The following is an 18839-nucleotide window of genomic DNA, read 5'->3' on the forward strand; positions in this document are numbered from 1 at the left end:
TATTTAAAGAGAATTCCAGTATCATAGTAATTTGATAACCATTTATCAGCTATTTAAAAAATAGTAGTCAGAAATTTTACATTTTTTCTTGATTTCTATTCAATTCTTACCCAGAATTTTATTCCAAGACCAAGTATTGTCCTGCTTGAAAGTCTCTTATTGATTATTTTATCATATTTTTCTATAACAAAGTATGTATATAAACTTAAGTTTATATTAAGAAGCACTTCTGGAATGGCAGGGTAAGGACCTTTAGAAATCTGCTTCTCCATAAAATAATGAGGACAAATGGAAAGATGATTAAACTCAACTTTTTCAGAACTCTGGAAATTAACCCATAGGCTTGCAGTAATCCTTGGAGTGTATATTCAAGGAAAAGGACTGAATCACAGTAAGAACAGTGAATGTTGTTGTGTTTTTTTCCTCTAATTCTTCTTTTTAAAATTTTATTTTATTGTTATGTTAATCACCATACATTACATCATTAGTTGTTTTTTTTTTTTTTTAATTTTTTAAATTTATTTATTTGACAGAGAGAGAGACAGCGAGAGAGGGAACACAAGCCGGGGGAGTGGGAGAGGGAGAAGCAGGCTTCCGTGGAGCAGGGAGCCTGATGCGGGCCTCGATCCCAGGACCCCGGGATCATGACCCGAGCCACGCAGACGCTCAATGACTGAGCCACCCAGGCGCCCCATCATTAGTTTTTGATGTAGTGTTCCATGATTCATTGTTTGCGTATAACACCCAGTGCTCCATTCAATACGTGCCCTCCTTAATACCCATCACCAGGCTAACCCATCCCCTTGCCCCCCTCCCCTCTAGAACCCTCAGTTTGTTTCTCAGAGTCCACAGTCTCTCATGGTTCATCTCCCCCTCCGATTTCCCCCCCTTCATTCTTCCCTTCCTACTATCTTTTTTTTTTTTTTTTTAAACATATAATGTATTATTTCTTTCAGAGGTACAGGTCTGTGATTCAACAGTCTTACACAGTTCACAGTGCTCATCATAGCACATACCCTCCCCAATGTCCATCACCCAGCCACCCCATCCCTCCCACCCCCCACCACTCCAGCAACACTCAGTTTGTTTCCTGGGATTAAGAATTTCTCATATCATTCAGGTCATATGATACAAGTCTTTCTCTGATTAACTTCTTTCACTTAGAATATTGTGTTTTAACTTGCTCTATCCCACTCCCTCTCCCTGGCTCAATGGTAGCTTTAAACAAGTAGCCTAGTAGGGCGCCTGGGTGGCTCAGTCGTTAAGCGTCTGCCTTCGGCTCAGGTCATGATCCCAGGGTCCTGGGATCGAGTCCCACATCGGGCTCCCTGCTCGGCAGGAAGCCTGCTTCTCCCTCTCCCACTCCCCCTGCTTGTGTTCCTGCTCTCGCTGTCTCTCTGTCAAATAAATAAATAAAATCTTTAAAAAAACAACAAAAAACAACAACAACAAAAAACCAAGTAGCCTAGTAGTCGTTGGAGGGGGAAGAACAGGTTTGGAGCTTCCCCAAAAGCCCGAGCTCCAGAGAATTGTCACTATTTACTTGTCTGGAAGCTCCCCAGTAAAGCTCATTCATAGGACTTGTCTTTATTTGACCTGGCTCAAAAATTGCCAGGTGGTTAAGTCCTATTCTTAGGGTATCTGTTGAAAACAATCAGCAGCAATTGTTCAATGTCACAACTGGCTGGGTCAGTGATAGCAGTTGGGGCAAAAAAGAGGTTGGCCAAACAACTTAAAAAGAAAATCTTGGGAATGAGATGTCATAGGGGGCTCATGAAAAGCTCGGATATATTCCTGGTGCTCCAGAAGACTGTGCCCATGGGCAGGGCTGCACGCAGGCCCAGGAAGTACTTGAAGTGGCCCTCGTTCTCACGTCTGGCCTTGAGGCTCTACACAAGCAGTAAGGAAAGGCTGAGACAGTTGTGAACTGTTGAAGCATTGAAGGCATGTCCCAGCACACACACACAGCCCCTTGGTGAAGGGTAGGAGACTCAGTTATTAGCTCAGTTATCACTAAACTTAACTGAGCAGAGACTTCAGTGGCTGCACATGACAAAAAAAAAAAAAAAAAATACAGACTTTACAGAATTAGTCCAAGAAAATCACTAAACAAACAGCAGTAGTAAGGAGGAGAGGGAATCTGGTTTTCAGAGTTGCCACCTTATATTTTTTAAAGTGTTCAGTGTTCAAAAAAGTATGATACTCAAAGAAACAGTAAAAAATGACTTACGATCTTATTCACCACTTGGCATCTCCTGTGCTAAACTCTGCACTGACCACATAACAGGTGTTCAAAAACATAATTTGAATTGACGTGCATTGATTAGCGGGTAGTCGTAATTAGCTGATTTGAGAGCCACTGCATATTTTCTTTCTTCTGTTACAAGTGTTTAACCCTAAGACAAACCCTGGCATTTTGATTACGTCTCCTAGAACAGGGTCCTTGTTAAATGACATTTTAAAAAGCCTACGTTTGCCCAAATGTGTGTTGATTGAGTATCCTGGAAAATTTGAAGGCTCTTTCTTTAGGCAATTATGTATAGTCAACCTGCTAAGAAAACGGACTTATTCAGAGACCAGATCATTTTGAGAAGTTTGCTATATGAAAGTTACCTATATAGTGTTGAGTTTTTAAGGCATTTTAAGTATATAATTATACTTTTTTTTTTGCAGATGTCCAGATCTCTAGAGACCTACAGTCAAGTACTCACATTGTATTGTATTTGACTTCTTTATTTAATGATTCAGAGGATTTTGGTGTGTCAGACCTCGTGAATTAAGACTACTTACCAGCACATGCTGATTTAAAAAATCTGGCCTCAAATTCATAATATTTGCAGATGACAGACTTTTACCATTTTCATGATCAATTGTGATGATGGAAGATATTCAGGGTTGTCAGGTACTGTATTGATGTTCCCTGATTCATTCCAGGAGCAGAAAAAAGGAAACTGGAAATACTGATGTCTTCACATCTGTGCACAGAGTGTTATCAATATTTCCTTTTTCCAAATACTCATTTGTGTATATTTTTCATCATTCTCTTTTACTCCAGCATCTGAAAAAAGATGAAGTAAACCTGCTAGACTGGCAAGCTTCAAACTCCTGTGTCACTGCAGGGAGGAGATGCTTACTGACTTTGCATTGATGCCGGCCGGGGAGGCAGGGGCTGATGAGGATCTTCTAGAATGTGGTCAGAATTCCAAATGGTGATGACAGATTGCTGCAGTGGCTAATGCTGAGCTGGCCAACATTCAAAGAGTGACACCTGAAAGGGGAACCCATAAAGTAAACTGTGGTTTACTGGCAATTGTAGACAAGGCCAAAAATGACTGGGGTTCACAGTGGATCATGAAGTTAAAACTTAATTGTTAAGGAACTTGGTTAGCAAAACAATCATTCCCTTTCGAGGACTAATTTGGGTTTATAAGAGGTTGAAGGACCTTGTCTTTCTAGTTTTTGTTTCACAGTTTTCTGTTTGTAAATGTAGAAGAACATAATAAGCAATTTTCCTATGAAAGAGTATTTTGGGTTTTCTGCACCAGAGCAAGTAAAAGTTAAATGCAAGCAGTTTTTTGTTTGTTTTTCACTGTGGAAATAGCATGTAGATAGACGTGTGCATGTGCACATGGATGCATGTATGTGTGTGTAAATTTACATGGAGAAGGTTGTATCTATAGTTATTCATAGATAACTCATGCACATATGTGAGTGTGCCTTATTTCAGTTGACATCTGTTATAAATTTATAGTTCTTATATATGAGTACATTTTTCTATGATTAGTTTACTGATGAATATGATCTTTTCCTATTAAAAAAAGTTGCCATTATGATTGCTAATGCCCCTGATGAAGACTAGATAGCTTCAGTAATCTGTTACTCTCCCTATTATTACATTGACATTCCTTTTTTTAAAAAATATTTATTTATTTTATATATAGAGTACGTGTGCGAGTGTGGGGGGAGGGATGGGGGAAAGGGAGAAGGAGAGAAGCAGACTCCCCACTGAGGGTGCAGCCTCATTCCCACCACCCCAAGACCACAGCCTGAGCTGAAATCAAGAGTGGGATGCTCAGCCTACTGAGCCATCCAGGCGCCCCTACATTCACATTTTTTTAGGGGGAGGGCAGAGGGAGAGGGAGAGAGAATCTCATGCAGACTCTGTGCTGAGGGCAGAGCTTGACACAGGGCTTGATCTCACGACCCTGAGATCATGACCTGAGCTGAAATCAAGAGTCAGATGCTTCATCAGCTGAGCCACCCAGGCATCCCTACATTGACATTTCTTTTCTTTCTTTTTTTTTTTTTTTTAAGATTTAATTTATTTGAGAGAGAGTGCAGAAGCAGGCAGAGCAGCAGGCCAAGGGAGAGGGAGAAGCAGGCTCTCCGCTGAGGAAGGAGCCTGATGCGGGGCTTGATACCAGGACCCTGGGATCATGACCTGAGCCAAAGGCTGATGCTTAACAACTGAACCACCCAGGTGCTCCTATGTTGACATTTCTTAAGTAGTCATTCTAAGATGACTTTGTTGGGCTCCTGTCGTTGTCGGTGGTGATGTGATCTAGGTGTAGGTTCAAATTATGTGGCCACTTCTTTATCACTTGTCATTTCTCAGTTCATTGCTCTTTGTCTGCCTTGCCTCATTGATCTAGTCTCTGAGGTAAATATGAGAGTCTCCTTTTCATATTTGTAGGACTCTGAATTCCAGGTTTGATAGGTGAGGGAGGAGAATAGGTGCAGAGGACATAAAGATAATGCTGTTGTGAACAGCTAAATGGAGACAAGACTGGGCCCACGTGAGGATGACAGCACCCTGAGAAGTCTGGCCTTTGTGGGTTAGAGCCAAGGAGAGGATCCTTGACAGAAGACCAGGCAGGGTAGAGTTGGGAGCAAGCTGAGCCCATTTCACTATTGTCTTAGTTTCACCAGTGAGGCTGGGAGCAGGTGGGGGGATGTGGAGGGAGAGGCACCTGCATGGACCAGGTGGACCGAGGGCTGGGTTGGCTGGCAGGGTAGAGTGACAGGAGCAGCCCAGGCTGTGTCTGAGAGAGGAGAAATGCTGAGAGAGAAACCGGGTGAGAGAAGAATAGGTGGAGACCTGGATATGACTAGCAGAGTCTGAGGCTGAGGGAGCTGAGCCAAGGGAAAGGAGAGGAGAGGTGTGCAATGGATGAGTGAGTGGTTCAAGGACGGAGAGCACTTGGCTTGTCCACAGGGTGCCTCTCTGAGGAGTGGAGCCCAGGGCATGGCAGAGAGGGTGGCCCTTCTGAAAGGTGCTGTGTTGGTGGGACCCCTGGGGACGGTGGGTTATCCTGGCCTCTCCTCTCCCTTCCCACCCTTCTCTGGTTGACTTTGAAAAGTGGGGAGGAGAGGGGGCACCTTGGCACCCGTCAAGTACAGATTTTAGTATCTACTAGGCAAAACTGAATGGAAAGTTAGATGGCAAATAGGTTTTTTTCTTTGTCATCATTTATACTCTCCTTCTTCACTGTAAAATACAGTGTTTTTCAAAAATACATGTAATACTATAAGATAAATAATAAATGAGAATATTCGTACTAGGAGCAGTATTAGGAAAAATAATGGATGTCCTCAGTCATCACAAGAGGTAGGTCGCAAATTTGGTTTTCATATTTCTAACTCATAGAAGGAAAAAGCAAACAGAAGCAGTGCTATACTTTACAGTGTCCATCAGATTAAAAAACAGAAACAGTCACTTAGCCATTTATAAGGCATTGTAAAATACTAACCAGTGTCCATGACAGTATCCTTTTATAAATAAAAAAAGTTTATTAGGCTTGCTTGCATCATTAAAAGCAGTCTGTCCAGAGAATGAAATAATGTGGTCTCGCTAACCAGCTGTGTGACACCTAGCTTAGCTGAGGGATACCTTTTATCTAGCACAGGAGTCATATACCCAAACACCTCCAGAATCCTGGCATGAATAAGTGTGAATGGGGCTGGAGTGGAGGCCTGGATGACCTGGAGAGTCCAAGATGCACCTAACAGGCATTTGGGTTTATCTTCTATTACAAAAAGCCTCTACTGGTTTAAGAAGTCACACTGCAGGCCAAAACGCCCCACGGGAACTCTGATCTAGAGTGTGTGGACATCACCTGTGAAATCTTTCTTAAAAATTGTTTCTCTCAGTTGAGCTTTTGGAAAATATTGAACAGCAATGAGTTATGGGTTGTATTCTCTGACAGGTACCTGGTCTGCAGATGACCCATGTTGCCAGTTAATCATGCAGCCATATGTTTTACCTGTTGGACAGACTAGGGAGGAGGTAAAGCCATTTGTCTTTTCAACTGAGGCCACTGGAAATTGTAGGGGAGGAAAACTTTTCCCTTCTTCCCTTCTAGGTTATTTGCTGGCCTAATAACTAATTACATAAAACAGATTAACAGGAGAGAAACAAATTTAATTACATATGTATGGGAGCCGCACAAAGACAGGAGCGGCTCTCTGACAGCAGTTGAAGTTTATATGCCACCCCGAGCTAAAGAGAGGTTAGGTGTAGGAGTCTGGGACTTCAGAGGGGAGGAAGACAATTTACAGGAAGATGAGAAGAGCAAATGTTTGGTAAATAAGTGTTTACCCTGCAGAGAGGTCTTTCTTAAGTAAAAACAAACAAACAAAAAGTTACCTTTGGAAATAGCTCTCCTCTTGGTACAGACTCACTGTCTAAATTTTTTAGATAAGTGGGGGAGCTAAAAAGCTCTTCTTGAGTCTGTTGTGCCTTGATTATCTTAAGCTCAAAGTAATTTGCATGCCGAAGTGGCACATTGTGGGGTGGCCTGCCTTGAACCACATCAGAATCTAGAGGTAAGAGGAGAAGGCTGATTCCACTCTTTGGGCTCCAGGTACCATTTTGGGTCCACCAAGAGAGAAGAGGTAGGCCATCATTTTGGGGATGCTGTGTTAGAACTTAGGTGGGAAATGGGTATCACATGTAAAAAAATGTAGGGTTTTGATTATATGGCCACATTTTGAATATTTGTGCTGGCAAAGGAGAGGACATTGACAAAGATAATCAAGTTCTATGGTATTTCAGAAGAGCAAGGAAAATACTTTAAAATTGGAATATAATATTGAAGGATGACACGAGGTCTTTTCTGGAGTCTTTAAAAATGGGATTGTTGAAAAAGGCAATCTTCTGAATGGGAGAAGATATTTGCAAATGATACATCTGATAAAGTATTGATATCCTGTCTATCTGTATATAAAGAACTTTCACAAGTCAACACCAAAAAACCAAACAATCTGATTAAAAAATGCACAGAGGACCTGAACAGACATTTTTCCAAAGAAGACATTACAGGTGGCCAACAGACACATGAAAAGATCCTCAACATCATTAGTCATCAGGGAAATGCAAACCAAAACCACAATGAGAATATCCCTGCACACCTGTCAGAATGGCTAGAGTCAGAAAGACAAGAAACAACAAGTGTCGGCAAGGACACAGAGAAAAGGGAACCCTCGTGCCCTGCTGGTGGGAATGCAAACTGGTACAGCCACTGTGGAAAACAGTATGGAGGTTCCTCAAAAAAATTAAAAACAACTACCATATGATATATTAATTCCATTACTGAGTATTTACCTAAAGAAAACAAAAATACTAGTTCAAAAAGATAATATGCACCCCTCTGTTCATTGAAGCATTATTTACAATAGCTAAGATAAGGAAGCAACCCAAGTGTCCATTCACAGAGGAATGGATAAAGAAGATGTGGTAAATATATACAACGGAATATTAGTCCTAAAAAAACGTGAGATCTTCCCATTTGCAACAACATGGATGGACCTATAGTGTATTATGCTAAGTACAATAAGTCAGTCAGAGAAAGACAAATACCGTATGATTTCACTTATATGTGGAATCTAAAAAATGAACGAACAAACAGACTCTTAAATATGGAGAACAAACTGGTTAAATATGGGAGGTGGGTGAAGGGATGGGCATAATAGGTAAAGAGCATTAAGAGGTACGAACTTCGAGTTCTAAAATAAGTCGTGGAGATGAGAAGTACAGCATAGTCAGTAGCACTGTGGTAACTCTGGTGACAGGGGGTGACTGCACTTACCCTGCTGAGCACCACGTCGTGTTGAGAACCGGGGAATCACTACGTTGTGCACTTGAAGCTAGTAAAAACATTGCATGTCAGTTATACCTCAATAATAAAAGAAATGGGATGGTTTAACAATTTAGCAGTTTCTCTGCAGTTACATACAAATACACACACACTCATTCATGTGTACACATACTTAATTTATGATACTGTGACTTGGTTCCGAGAGCTCCTGAACCTACCTTTCCTTCAGGGCGAGTGCGGGCAATACATGTAATGCCAGGGTGCTGTGTGGTTCTCTGTGATCCAGCACCCTCAGGATCAAAAAATCTCCAAGCAAAAGAAAAAGCAGCCTGCTTTATTTCCTAGTACAGTGTGATCCCATTAAATGCAAATTAAATTAATGCAAATTTCAACGAATGACACAAATACTATTAATAAAAGCCTCACATGATGTGCAGAATTTCAGCGGATACGTTCCCCCAGTTGTGCATCAAGCTGTGTCATATTTTCAAAGCTAGCAGGTCAACCGAATTATAAAAATGCTTTGATACCCAGTGGCATCACCTTTTCTTATGAAGAGAAATACCTACTAACCCTTGGCAATATTATGTGATCTCTTTGTTGTTTATAGAACTTCTTCAAGGATTTTGGTGACGTGTTATTATTTTAAAATCAAGTATTATAATTTAAGTCTTTATCTTGCAAAATATCCAGGTATGCTAGTACTGGTGCTGAAGAATATCCTGAAAATCGGTAACTTGAACAGAAATGTGATAAAACACACTATGATATGCCATGCTGTCAATTTATGTGCTGCTGCAGCTGAGAAATATTAGAGATAATGCTGATATTAAAAAGCAACAGGAAAGAGAAGTCCAGCACAGTGATCCTGGATTCATGTGTTCTGAGGATGCGTTCCCCACACCCTTCCCCCAGACTGTGGGATAATCAGTTCTGAATTATGTGGGTTCTTCAGGGACACAGCCCATGAATCAAATGCAGCCATGCTTTATGAAACCTTGTTACCAGGCTTGGAAAAGATTGCTTAGATTTTGAAAAAATACGTAGAGCAAGGCACTTATTTGTCTGATACGCAGTAGAACATCTTTAAGGGGTTAGAAGAAGAAAATTGTGCATCTGTTTCTTTAAAACTTGTCAGTAAATATTTTGTGAATTATTTTGCATGCCACCCTGTTTTGGTATGTTTTTCTTGCACTTACTATGTACGGGAAAAGGCAGATGGTCACTTCCTGCTTGTGGATTTGCCCTAAATGATTTCAAAGTTCTTTGGTTTTTACATCAAGTAATATAAAGTGATAGGGCTTTTAATAATAATTGCTTCTGTTTAAATGGTGGTTATTATGTGCCAGGCCTTGTGTGAACTGCTTCAATAACTCCTTCAATCCTCACGGCAACCCTTTGAGGTAGGCACTGTTATTTCTGCCATTCCACATGTTGAGAAGACAGAAGCACAGGGAGGTTAAGTGACTTAAGCGACCAAAGATCCTAAAACTATTAAGTTGCAGAGCTGAGAGTCAAATCCAAGCTGGCTGGCTCCACAGGCTGTATCCTCATTGACCAATCTTTGTGGACTTTCAGGACGCTGGAGTTGAGGATCCTCTAGTCAGAAACTTCATACCCTGAGGAGAATTTGCTCTGAAAACAAGGGGATGTGTTCCCATGTAAAAGGACTTACCATATGGAAAAGATATGTGTAATAAAATAGTGGTTCAGAAACCCTACAGTTTGCGTTTGGTAACTGCATACCGAAGGAGGGTAAGAATAGATTGTGGTAAGTTTGCGGGGATGGAGGGCCAGGCTGTGCTCTGAAATTGGTGGGAGTCCTGGGTTGAGTCTGGAAGACCTAATGAGAACAGTGCTACCCAAGGGCTCACCCTTCCTCCCTGCCCATCCTTCAGCGCTTCAGTCACTGTACTTTCCATCAATAAGACATTCATTAGGCACTTAATATGATTTTCATAGTAGTGGGTCTACAAGGCTGAATGTGACCAAGTGCCTACCTTAGATTTCACCTAGAAAGCCTTGTATGACTTCAGAAGACCCTCCTTCCCCATCCATCCTACTGAACTCCCCACTTGCTTGTGATGCTTGCAACTATTTTAAGAGGGGTGAAAACATTTCATTTTATAGTTAAAAAGCTGACATTGGCAACGTCTGTCCGGTTTATGGGGCTCCTGTTCGTGGGAGTGGGTGTGTCAGGATTTGGGTTTGTTGGGCAGCCGGTGTAAATGACTGCTGTCAGACCCTTCCCTTTTAATAGGCGTGGGAGGCAGGATACGGGATGAGAAGGCTGGGAAGAGTGACACTCTTTAAGAGAGCCTAGCTATCTTACTGTCCAGACTTGAAACCACGTGAGGTTTTTGCCCGGAATGAGGTGATCCCTAATTATTTTCACTTGGGCAGGGAGAAACAGAAGCTGAGTCCTGAGTATCTGACGATGAAGCTGTAAAAACGCACTGGAGGGTTTATATACATTTGTACAAATGCACAAAGGAACATTTTCTCATATTGCTTGTTAGTCAACTATCACAGCTTTGACGCATGTCCTAGGGGATGTACGGGACACAGGCCCTCACTGACTGTGCCATTCCTTCTCCCCGCATCTCACGAACGGTTTTGTTGGATCAGTCTGTATTCTGTTTATACCTTTACCTTTGTGGGACTGCAATTCTTAAGAGCTAGGAGTTTTACAAATTTTATAAATTTAGAGACCACGTTGAGGAAGCAGTCAAATGCATTTCTATAAGACCGCTCATTTGTGGGGCGCCTGGGTGGCTCAGTTAAGCTCTGGGGGGAGTCTGCTTCTCCCTCTCCCTCTGCCTCCTCCCGCCTGCTCGTGCCCTCTCTCTCTCCCTCTCTCAAATAAATACATATAATCTTTTAAAAAAAATAGATTGCTCATTTGTTATAGGTATGATCTGAAGGGCACTCATGCTGTTTCTTAGAGTTCTAAAATCTTTTCCTGTATGTTTTAGTTAACTGTAAGACTTAGGAAATTGGAAAAAGAGGCATGGCCTCATTCGTGACTTTCTGAACCCCTTTTGTGGGTCCAAAGCATTTGAAAAAGTAGGAAATCTCTTGCAGCAGTTTGTATTTAGGTTTTTTTTTTTTTTTTTTAGGGAGCTAGATTTAGGGAGCCAGATACACAAGTATCAAGTTACAGAAGAGGTAGGTAGCATGGGAGAGTTAGGGAACTTTATAGAGCGCTTCCACATATATTTGCTGTGAATGAGGTCAAGCATTTTTGTTCTCACTTTATAGTTGAGGAAGCAGGAAACCGCTCCATGTCAAACAGCTAGTCTCCCAAACCCCACTCGCACTATTCCCAGCTGCCTTTCCAGTGTGGACAGTGGGTGGGGGGGAGAGGACAAGTTCTAACCAAGCCTTGAGGGCTATCCTGTCTGAGTACAGAGGCCAGCCCATCGTGGCCTCATCAGAAGGCTGCATGAACTGTAAAAGCCTGTCAGAAGCTGTCATGCGGTACCCAAGGCTCCCCGTTACTCCCCCTGTTCCTCGGAGCCTCGCCCTTGGGCTGGAGGTGTGTAACAGGGTGAGGTGTCGGTTGCACATATTTGGTCTCAAGCCCTTGTCTTTGTTTTTGAGGCCTAGCCACAAAGACCACATCAGAGTGGCTGAGATGTAAACAAGCAGGCTGGCAGGTTGGCGTGGGAGCTCTTTATTGCCGAGCCGTGGAGGGCAGAAGGCAGGTGAGGACGGCTATGGGGAGGCTGGGCGATGTTAGGGAGAGGGACCTGGAGCCATACTGCCTCCTCTGATTCCCGCAGAGATTTCTGTGGGAGCTCTTAGCACCATTTGCTGATTCTTCCAGCTCCGAAGACCTGGTATGTAGGAAGTGCTCAGTATTGGCTAAATGATCCATTTGCAACTTTTTGAGAAAGATATAAATAGGACTTTCCCCCTCTTAATCTACCTTCTTTAATGTGAAAATACTTTAAAAAGAAATACCAAGCCAATCTCAGGCTTAAAATTTTAAATTTTGGATATCTTAAATGCACAGGTAGAGTTAGGCCGTTCTTCAGTTTGATTTCACGAGTCCCGTGTTATTAGCACTTTGGTTACTGTCATTACATTTCAGAGACCTTCCCTCCAACGCTGTTTCTCTGAAGGACTGAAGATAAAAGCAACTGAACTTTAATTGACTAATTAACATTTTAAAGGACACTAAAGGTCACAGCCCAGGTGACTGCAGTTAAACTCAGTTTACAGACCATTTTTCTACTTCCTTTCGGTGCACTTCAGTACATGTAGGTCTTTCTGTCTAGGATTTCAGCTTGCTTGCTTCCTTCTGCTCTGCTGGTCACGTTGGGTTTCGTGGGCCTGTTTTAAGGCAACTTTATTCAACATGGGATGTGTGTCAGGCCTAGGCCTGGTGGTGCCAGGAACACAAAGATGACTAAGAGGCATCCTCTTTGGAGTCCTCAACCTGGTGGGATCACAGTGGGGACTCAAGTAAGGTTCAGACCAGACTGTGCTGGGGAAGGGGTGGTTCTGGTGAAATCAGTGTCTAGAGGTGGGCCTCGAAGGATGGGAAGAAGGGGAGGAGGTTTATGAGGTGCCAGGCCCTGCTCTAAGCACCATCTATGTATCAGAATTTTCTTATAACAACCATATAAAGTACATTCAGTTGTTATCTGCATTCTGTACGGGAAATGGAGATAAAAAGAAGTAACTTGTCCAAGGACACACAGCTCAACAGTGGTACTGCCGGGATTCTGGCTCAGGCAGTCTGGTTGAGAGTCCATGATGTGAGTCGCTGCACGAGGTGGGTGGGATTTGGACAAATGAAGATTAAGGGCTGTGGACTCCCAGGCAGTAGATGGGGGAGCTGCAGTGATCAAAGGAGCGGAGGCAGACAAGTTGGTTAGGGCCTTGTGATTGATACCCTGGAGTCCCACACTGAAAGGGATGATTGTAACATTCGAGTGTCCTGGGCTTTATGGGTCCTGTCACTTGTGCTGGTGCAATGTTGTATTTGTAACTCAGTGGGCAGTGGTGAGGTTGTGAAGGTCCTTGAGTCCTGGAGTCCTGAAGAGGAGCTTGTTGCCTCCTCCTCTTCAGGCTGGCCTAAATTTTTGGCATTCATTCCCCGAGTAGGTGAACGTGTAGGTCTTAGCCCTTGCCTCTTCCCGTTGTTTTTCTTCCCTTCCTTGTACTTCTGGGAAGAGTTTTCTGGAAGATCATCTGAACTCCTTCTACTTCTTGACCTCCTCATCCACTCTTCACCATCACCTCCGATCTGTCATCCCACTGGAACTGTTCCTGCTAAGGTGTCACCGACTGGCTCACTGATCATTCTGGTGAGGACTTTTCAGTCTTTGACTTGCCCAGTAGTTTCCGACCAGGGGCAGTTTTGCTCCTTCTCCCCTCTGGATAGCTGGCAATGTCTGGAGACATTTTTAGGTGTCACAGTTGTTCTGAGTCAGTCCAATTGCCTTGGTAGAATTCTCTCCTGACTTGTCTTGCAGTAAATTCTCAGTTCATTTCTTAACCGTCTTCTGTAGAGAACTCTTCTCCAGCCTTTTAATGTTGCTTCTCAGGATTCTTTTCCTCCTCTCACATGCCTCTTGGGCTCGCTCCTCAGTCCAGGGATTTAACTTCCACAAACTCTGGCTGTGCGGCTACACATCTGTATTCAGGCTCCAGGTCTTTTTGACTCCAGTCTTGTCTTTCTCCACCTCTTTGGTACATAGGCATTGTCGATTCAGCAGGTCCAAAATAAGGCCAGCCCAAAGTCATCTTTGTCCATTTGTCCAGACCTGCCCCTCCCATTTTTGCTGTCCATCAGTATTTGCTCACCTCCAACAGTGAGCGCCATTTTACTCTGCTGTTGCTGTTGCTTAGGCACTCATTTCTCAATGGATTACCACCCCCCCCCGCCCCCCTGAACCCCGCAGCCTCATGTCCCACACTGCCACCAGGGTGAGCTTTCTAAAACGGAACTCTGACTGAGGGTTCTCAGCTACAACAGAAGATAAAGTCAGAATTGAGCTTGGCATGTGGAACTTTCCAGATCAAGCCCAGTGGTTCCCAACTAGGAGTATTACTGCTCTCCAAAAGGGCCTTTTGAAAATGTTACGGATATTGGAGTAACCAAAATCCAGTGGAATCTCCGTAAATCCTGTTTACTTCTTAAGAGATGGGTTCTACTTTGTGTCACCAAGTTTTGCCTCCTGTGGGGCATGTGGTTAAATAGGGTAGAAATATCTTGGTGTTCCTAGTTTCTGTCATGATAGCTTTAGGAGAATTCTGGTTTTTTCCTTCATATCCTGGCAGTGTAATTCTGTGTAGACCAACAATTAGTGTGACCAGATATTCCTGCCATTAGGTATCAGACCATTCTAGAAGAGAACTGGGGATGAGGTAATTCTGTTTTCTAGCTTCTCTGTGGTATTCAGGATAACCTAACACTTGTGATAAAGGGCTTTGAGGGTCCTTTTGGAGCTGGTGGGTTAAGTGGCTTCATCGTAATATTTCCTAGTTCACTGGAGTGATTCCTTTTTAAAGAACCTTGGACCTGCCTGTCATTACCCCCACATCTTAGGAAGACCTCATACTACACTCTACTGTTGCAAGTACTGACATACTGCTAATTGCACTGTGAAGGATTTGGACTTTCTGAAGCTTACTGGTGTGTTTTTCAGCAGATAACAAATATCTGAAAATAAATTCTCTTGGCACCACATAGTACCAGAAGAAAGTAGTAAATGTTTTTTAATCCTGTCTGGTGTTATTCCAGCGGTGGAAATCCTGACGCCAGAAAATTGTCCTGTTGGCATGAATGGGCTCACGGGGGGATGGTGGCTTTGAGCCCTGATGGGCCGCCGGCCGGAATCCCAGCTCCCGCGTGCTGAACCCCTCTCTTTGTGTTCCTCCCCAGAAGCCCCTTGTGCCACGCCCCTGCTCTGCAGCTTCGGGAGGCCGGTGGACCTAGACAAGGACGACTACCAGAAGGTGGTGTGCAACAACGAGCACTGCCCCTGCAGCACCTGGATGCACCTGCAGTGCTTCTACGAGTGGGAGAGCAGCATCCTGGTCCAGTTTAACTGCATCGGCCGAGCGCGCAGCTGGAACGAGAAGCAGTGCCGCCAAAACATGTGGACGAAGAAGGGCTACGACCTGGCCTTCCGCTTCTGCTCCTGCCGCTGTGGACAGGGCCACTTAAAGAAGGACACGGACTGGTACCAGGTGAAGCGGATGCAGGACGAGAAAAAGAAGAAGTCTGGCTCGGAGAAGAACACCGGCAGGCCCCCCGGCGAAGCGGGGGAGGAGGCCAAAAAGGGCCGGCCACCCAGCAAGCCGCAGAAAGGCCTGAGCCATGACCTCCCCCGGCGGCACTCCATGGACCGGCAGAACTCCCAGGAGAAGGCGGTGGGCGCGGCGGCGGCCTACGGGGCCCGCTCCCCCTGTGCCTCCCCGGGCCAGTCCCCGCCCACCGGCTACTCCATCCTCTCCCCCGCCCACTTCAGCGGCCCCCGCTCCTCCAGATACCTCGGGGAGTTCCTGAAGAACGCCATCCATTTGGAACCTCACAAGAAGGCCATGGCCGGGGGCCACGTGTTCCGGAACACGCACTTTGATTACAGTCCGGCTGGCTTGTCGGGGCACCGGGGGGGCCACTTCGATGCGCCCGTGCAGTTCCTGCGGCGCCTCGACCTGTCCGAGCTGCTCACTCACATCCCCAGGCACAAGTTGAACACTTTCCACGTGCGGATGGAGGACGATGCCCAGATGGGCCAGGGCGAGGACCTGCGCAAGTTCATTCTTGCGGCCCTCAGCGCCAGCCACAGGAATGTTGTAAACTGTGCCCTGTGTCACCGGGCGCTGCCGGTGTTCGAACAGTTCCCTCTGGTGGACGGAACTCTGTTCTTAAGCCCGTCGAGACACGATGAGATCGAATACGATGTTCCGTGTCATCTTCAAGGTACAGGTGTTCATTCACCTTGCCTGCTTTCCCTTTGTTAAAAGCTGAGAAGCAAGATGGGATTGCTCCATTCTGGCCTAATTTTAACGGATGGTGCTTTTTATTCGAGTTAGGTGCCAGGCAGTGTTGGAATATCTCAGCTTTGCCCACTGAGGTGGTGGAGGTGGTGGTGTTTTTTTTTTTTTTTTCCCCTTTACTCTGATGTCACTGTACCAAATACAGTTGTCCTGGTGGGTCATTTTATGTTTTTGTTCTGCTGTAATTTGAAGGGAGGATTCCTTGGGTATAGTTTTCCATAATTGGGAGGGAATTGCATAATTATGTCACTTGGTGTAAAACAGTTGCCTTTGAAACGTGTGTTAATGTGCCCAGCACGCTGTGTATTCTCTTTGATCCTTGTAAACATAATGGAGTAAGGGAAGGGGTGGGGGCAGAGAGGGCCAAGTGTTTTTAGATTAGCTGAATTAATCTTGAAGTTTATGGAAGATCAGGCTTTCTCAATAACAGCAAAAGGAAAGTGGATTTTTGGAAGCTGAGGCATCACCCTGGTGGTGAAGGCAGGGACAGCTTAGTGCTGGGGATGACGTTCGAGGATGTAGGGGTATTTCAGCCAGAACTTGAATGATGGGGGTTGGTCAGGATAAATGAGCAATCTGTCAGTTCATAGAAAATTACTGAATTTATATAAAGGTGAGATACATGAGGTGTAACATGTTTGTAACTTTAAAAGTGTGCTAAAAAAGCCTGTGGTAGAGATGATATATCCCCACCTGTCTTCTTCCCACACCCCCTGCTGTCTCAGTTCCCAGAGATAGCATTTTTCAATTTTAACTGATTATTTTATTTTGTTTTGTTTTATTTATATATTTTAAAGATTTTACTTATTTATTTGTCAGAGAGAGAGAACAAGGGGGAGCGGCAGGCAGAGGGAGAGGGAGAAGCAGGCTCCCCGCTGAGCAAGGAGCCCCACACGGGGCTCGATCCCAGGACCCTGAGGTCATGACTTGAGCTGAAGGCAGACGCTTAACCGATTGAGCCACCCAGGCATCCCACCATCATAATTTTAAAACTGCTGTCTTCAGGGCGCCTGGGTGGCTCAGTTGGTTGGGCGACTGCCTTCGGCTCAGGTCATGATCCTGGATACCGGGATCGAGTCCCATGTCGGGCTCCCTGCTCAGCGGGGAGTCTGCTTCTCTCTCTGACCCTCCCCCCTCTTATGCTCTCTATCTCATTCTCTCTCTCAAATAAATAAATAAAATCTTTAAAAAAAAAAAAATTAAAAAAAAAAAACTGCTGTCTTCATGTCCAATTTTAGATACTGTCTATTGACTTATGTTTAAGGTGGATGCCTGTGCTTTCCCTTTCTCTCAGGATAATGTATCACAATTCTTGGTGAAACTCCTTAATGTTTTTACTGCTATGATTATGTAAATATCTAGTGTAGAGCAAGAAATACAGGTGTATTTCTTATCATAGAGTACAGTATATTCTAGGACATCTTTTGTTTTGTTCTTACAGTTAATGTTTCACAATTTCCTTTGCTTAATCTTTTTGGAAACATTGGCTGATTGTTCCCACTCTCCAGCAGCTCCCACAAAGCTTTCAGAAGCATTTGCACGTACCTATTATCCATTTAATGGACTTCTTTTTGTAGAAATTAAATTCCCTTCACGGAGCCTTTCATCTTCCTGCTCCTGTCTGTCTGGCTGCACTCATAGCTGCCATACTACATGGCTGCCCTTCTAGGAATTCTCTACTTACTTTTCTGTTCTTTATCTTCTGTTTCCTAGATCTCATGTTTTCTTTTTTTCTTGGTTTATTTCCTCAGTTTGTTAAGAAACATCCCCAGGAGCTTTCTGAGAAAGGAAGCCTGGGAATAGGTATTTTCAGACTTTGAAAGTCTGATTGAAAGGTCTTGATTCTGTCTTCACAGTTGATTGCTATTGGGCTGGGTAGAGTCTTCCAAGTTAGAAATATTTTCCCCTTAGGGTTTTGAAGGCATTTATTTCTTCACTGTCTCTGGTCTCCTGAGTCACTGTTGAGAAGTCAATATTTTATTGCTGTCCCTTTGTTCTCCCCTTCCATCCCCTGAAGGTTTTAAGATTTTCTCTTCATCCTCAGCATTCTGAAGTTTCACCATGACCCGGGTCTTCCCCTCCATCCCCATTCATTGTGCAGTGTGCTTGGGTTTTTGGCTGTGTAAACTCATGGTCTTCAGTTTGGGGAAATTTTCTTCTGATTTATTTCTCTGACCATTTTCTCTTTCGTTTTTAAAAACAACTGTGGAACTGTTAGATACTGGATCTCTTAAATTGATCCTTTTTTTTTAGATGGAGGGCCCTTATATATCCTATTGTTTATCTCTGTCTTTGTCCTGCCTTCTGGAAGATTTCTTTGGCTTTGTATCCCAGGATTTTTACTGAGTTTAGGATTTTCTGTATATTTATAATTTCCAAGAGCACTTTTTAATAGCATCTTGCTCTTGTTTCATGGATGCAGGTTCTTGTTTTCACTGTTTCCTCAACAGGGAAGAGGAGGTTGAAGGGAGCAGTCTCATTCCTTTTCTAGAATTTCGCCTAATCCCTTACATTTTTTAGTTTTTGCTAAAGGCAAACTGCTCCAAAACTTAGTGTTTTAAACTGGTGATGATTTATGATTCTCACGGTTCTGTGGGTTGGTTGGTTAGGATGGCCTCTGACACGTGCCTGACAGTTGGCTGTCTGGCTGCCTGGCAGGGGGCCTCCGCTGGAATGAATGGCTCATCCCTGTTCAGTGTGGTCTTTTATCTTCCAGTAGACTAG

General features: G+C 43.9%; 1 protein-coding gene across 1 annotated transcript in view; it reads left to right on the plus strand.

The window, feature by feature from the left end:
• The window catches only part of HECA (hdc homolog, cell cycle regulator), a 48592-nt gene that overhangs the window by 19260 nt on the left and 10493 nt on the right, over positions 1-18839 (plus strand). Inside the window, exon 3 of the mRNA XM_034991460.1 lies at positions 14995-16038. Coding sequence (XP_034847351.1) covers positions 14995-16038 — 1044 coding nt within the window. The remainder of the gene's footprint in view (positions 1-14994; positions 16039-18839) is intronic.

This window comes from Mirounga leonina, unplaced genomic scaffold (assembly GCF_011800145.1).
Source record: "Mirounga leonina isolate KUSES-001 unplaced genomic scaffold, KU_Mleo_1.0 Mir_53, whole genome shotgun sequence".
NCBI classification, from domain to species: Eukaryota; Metazoa; Chordata; class Mammalia; order Carnivora; family Phocidae; genus Mirounga; species Mirounga leonina.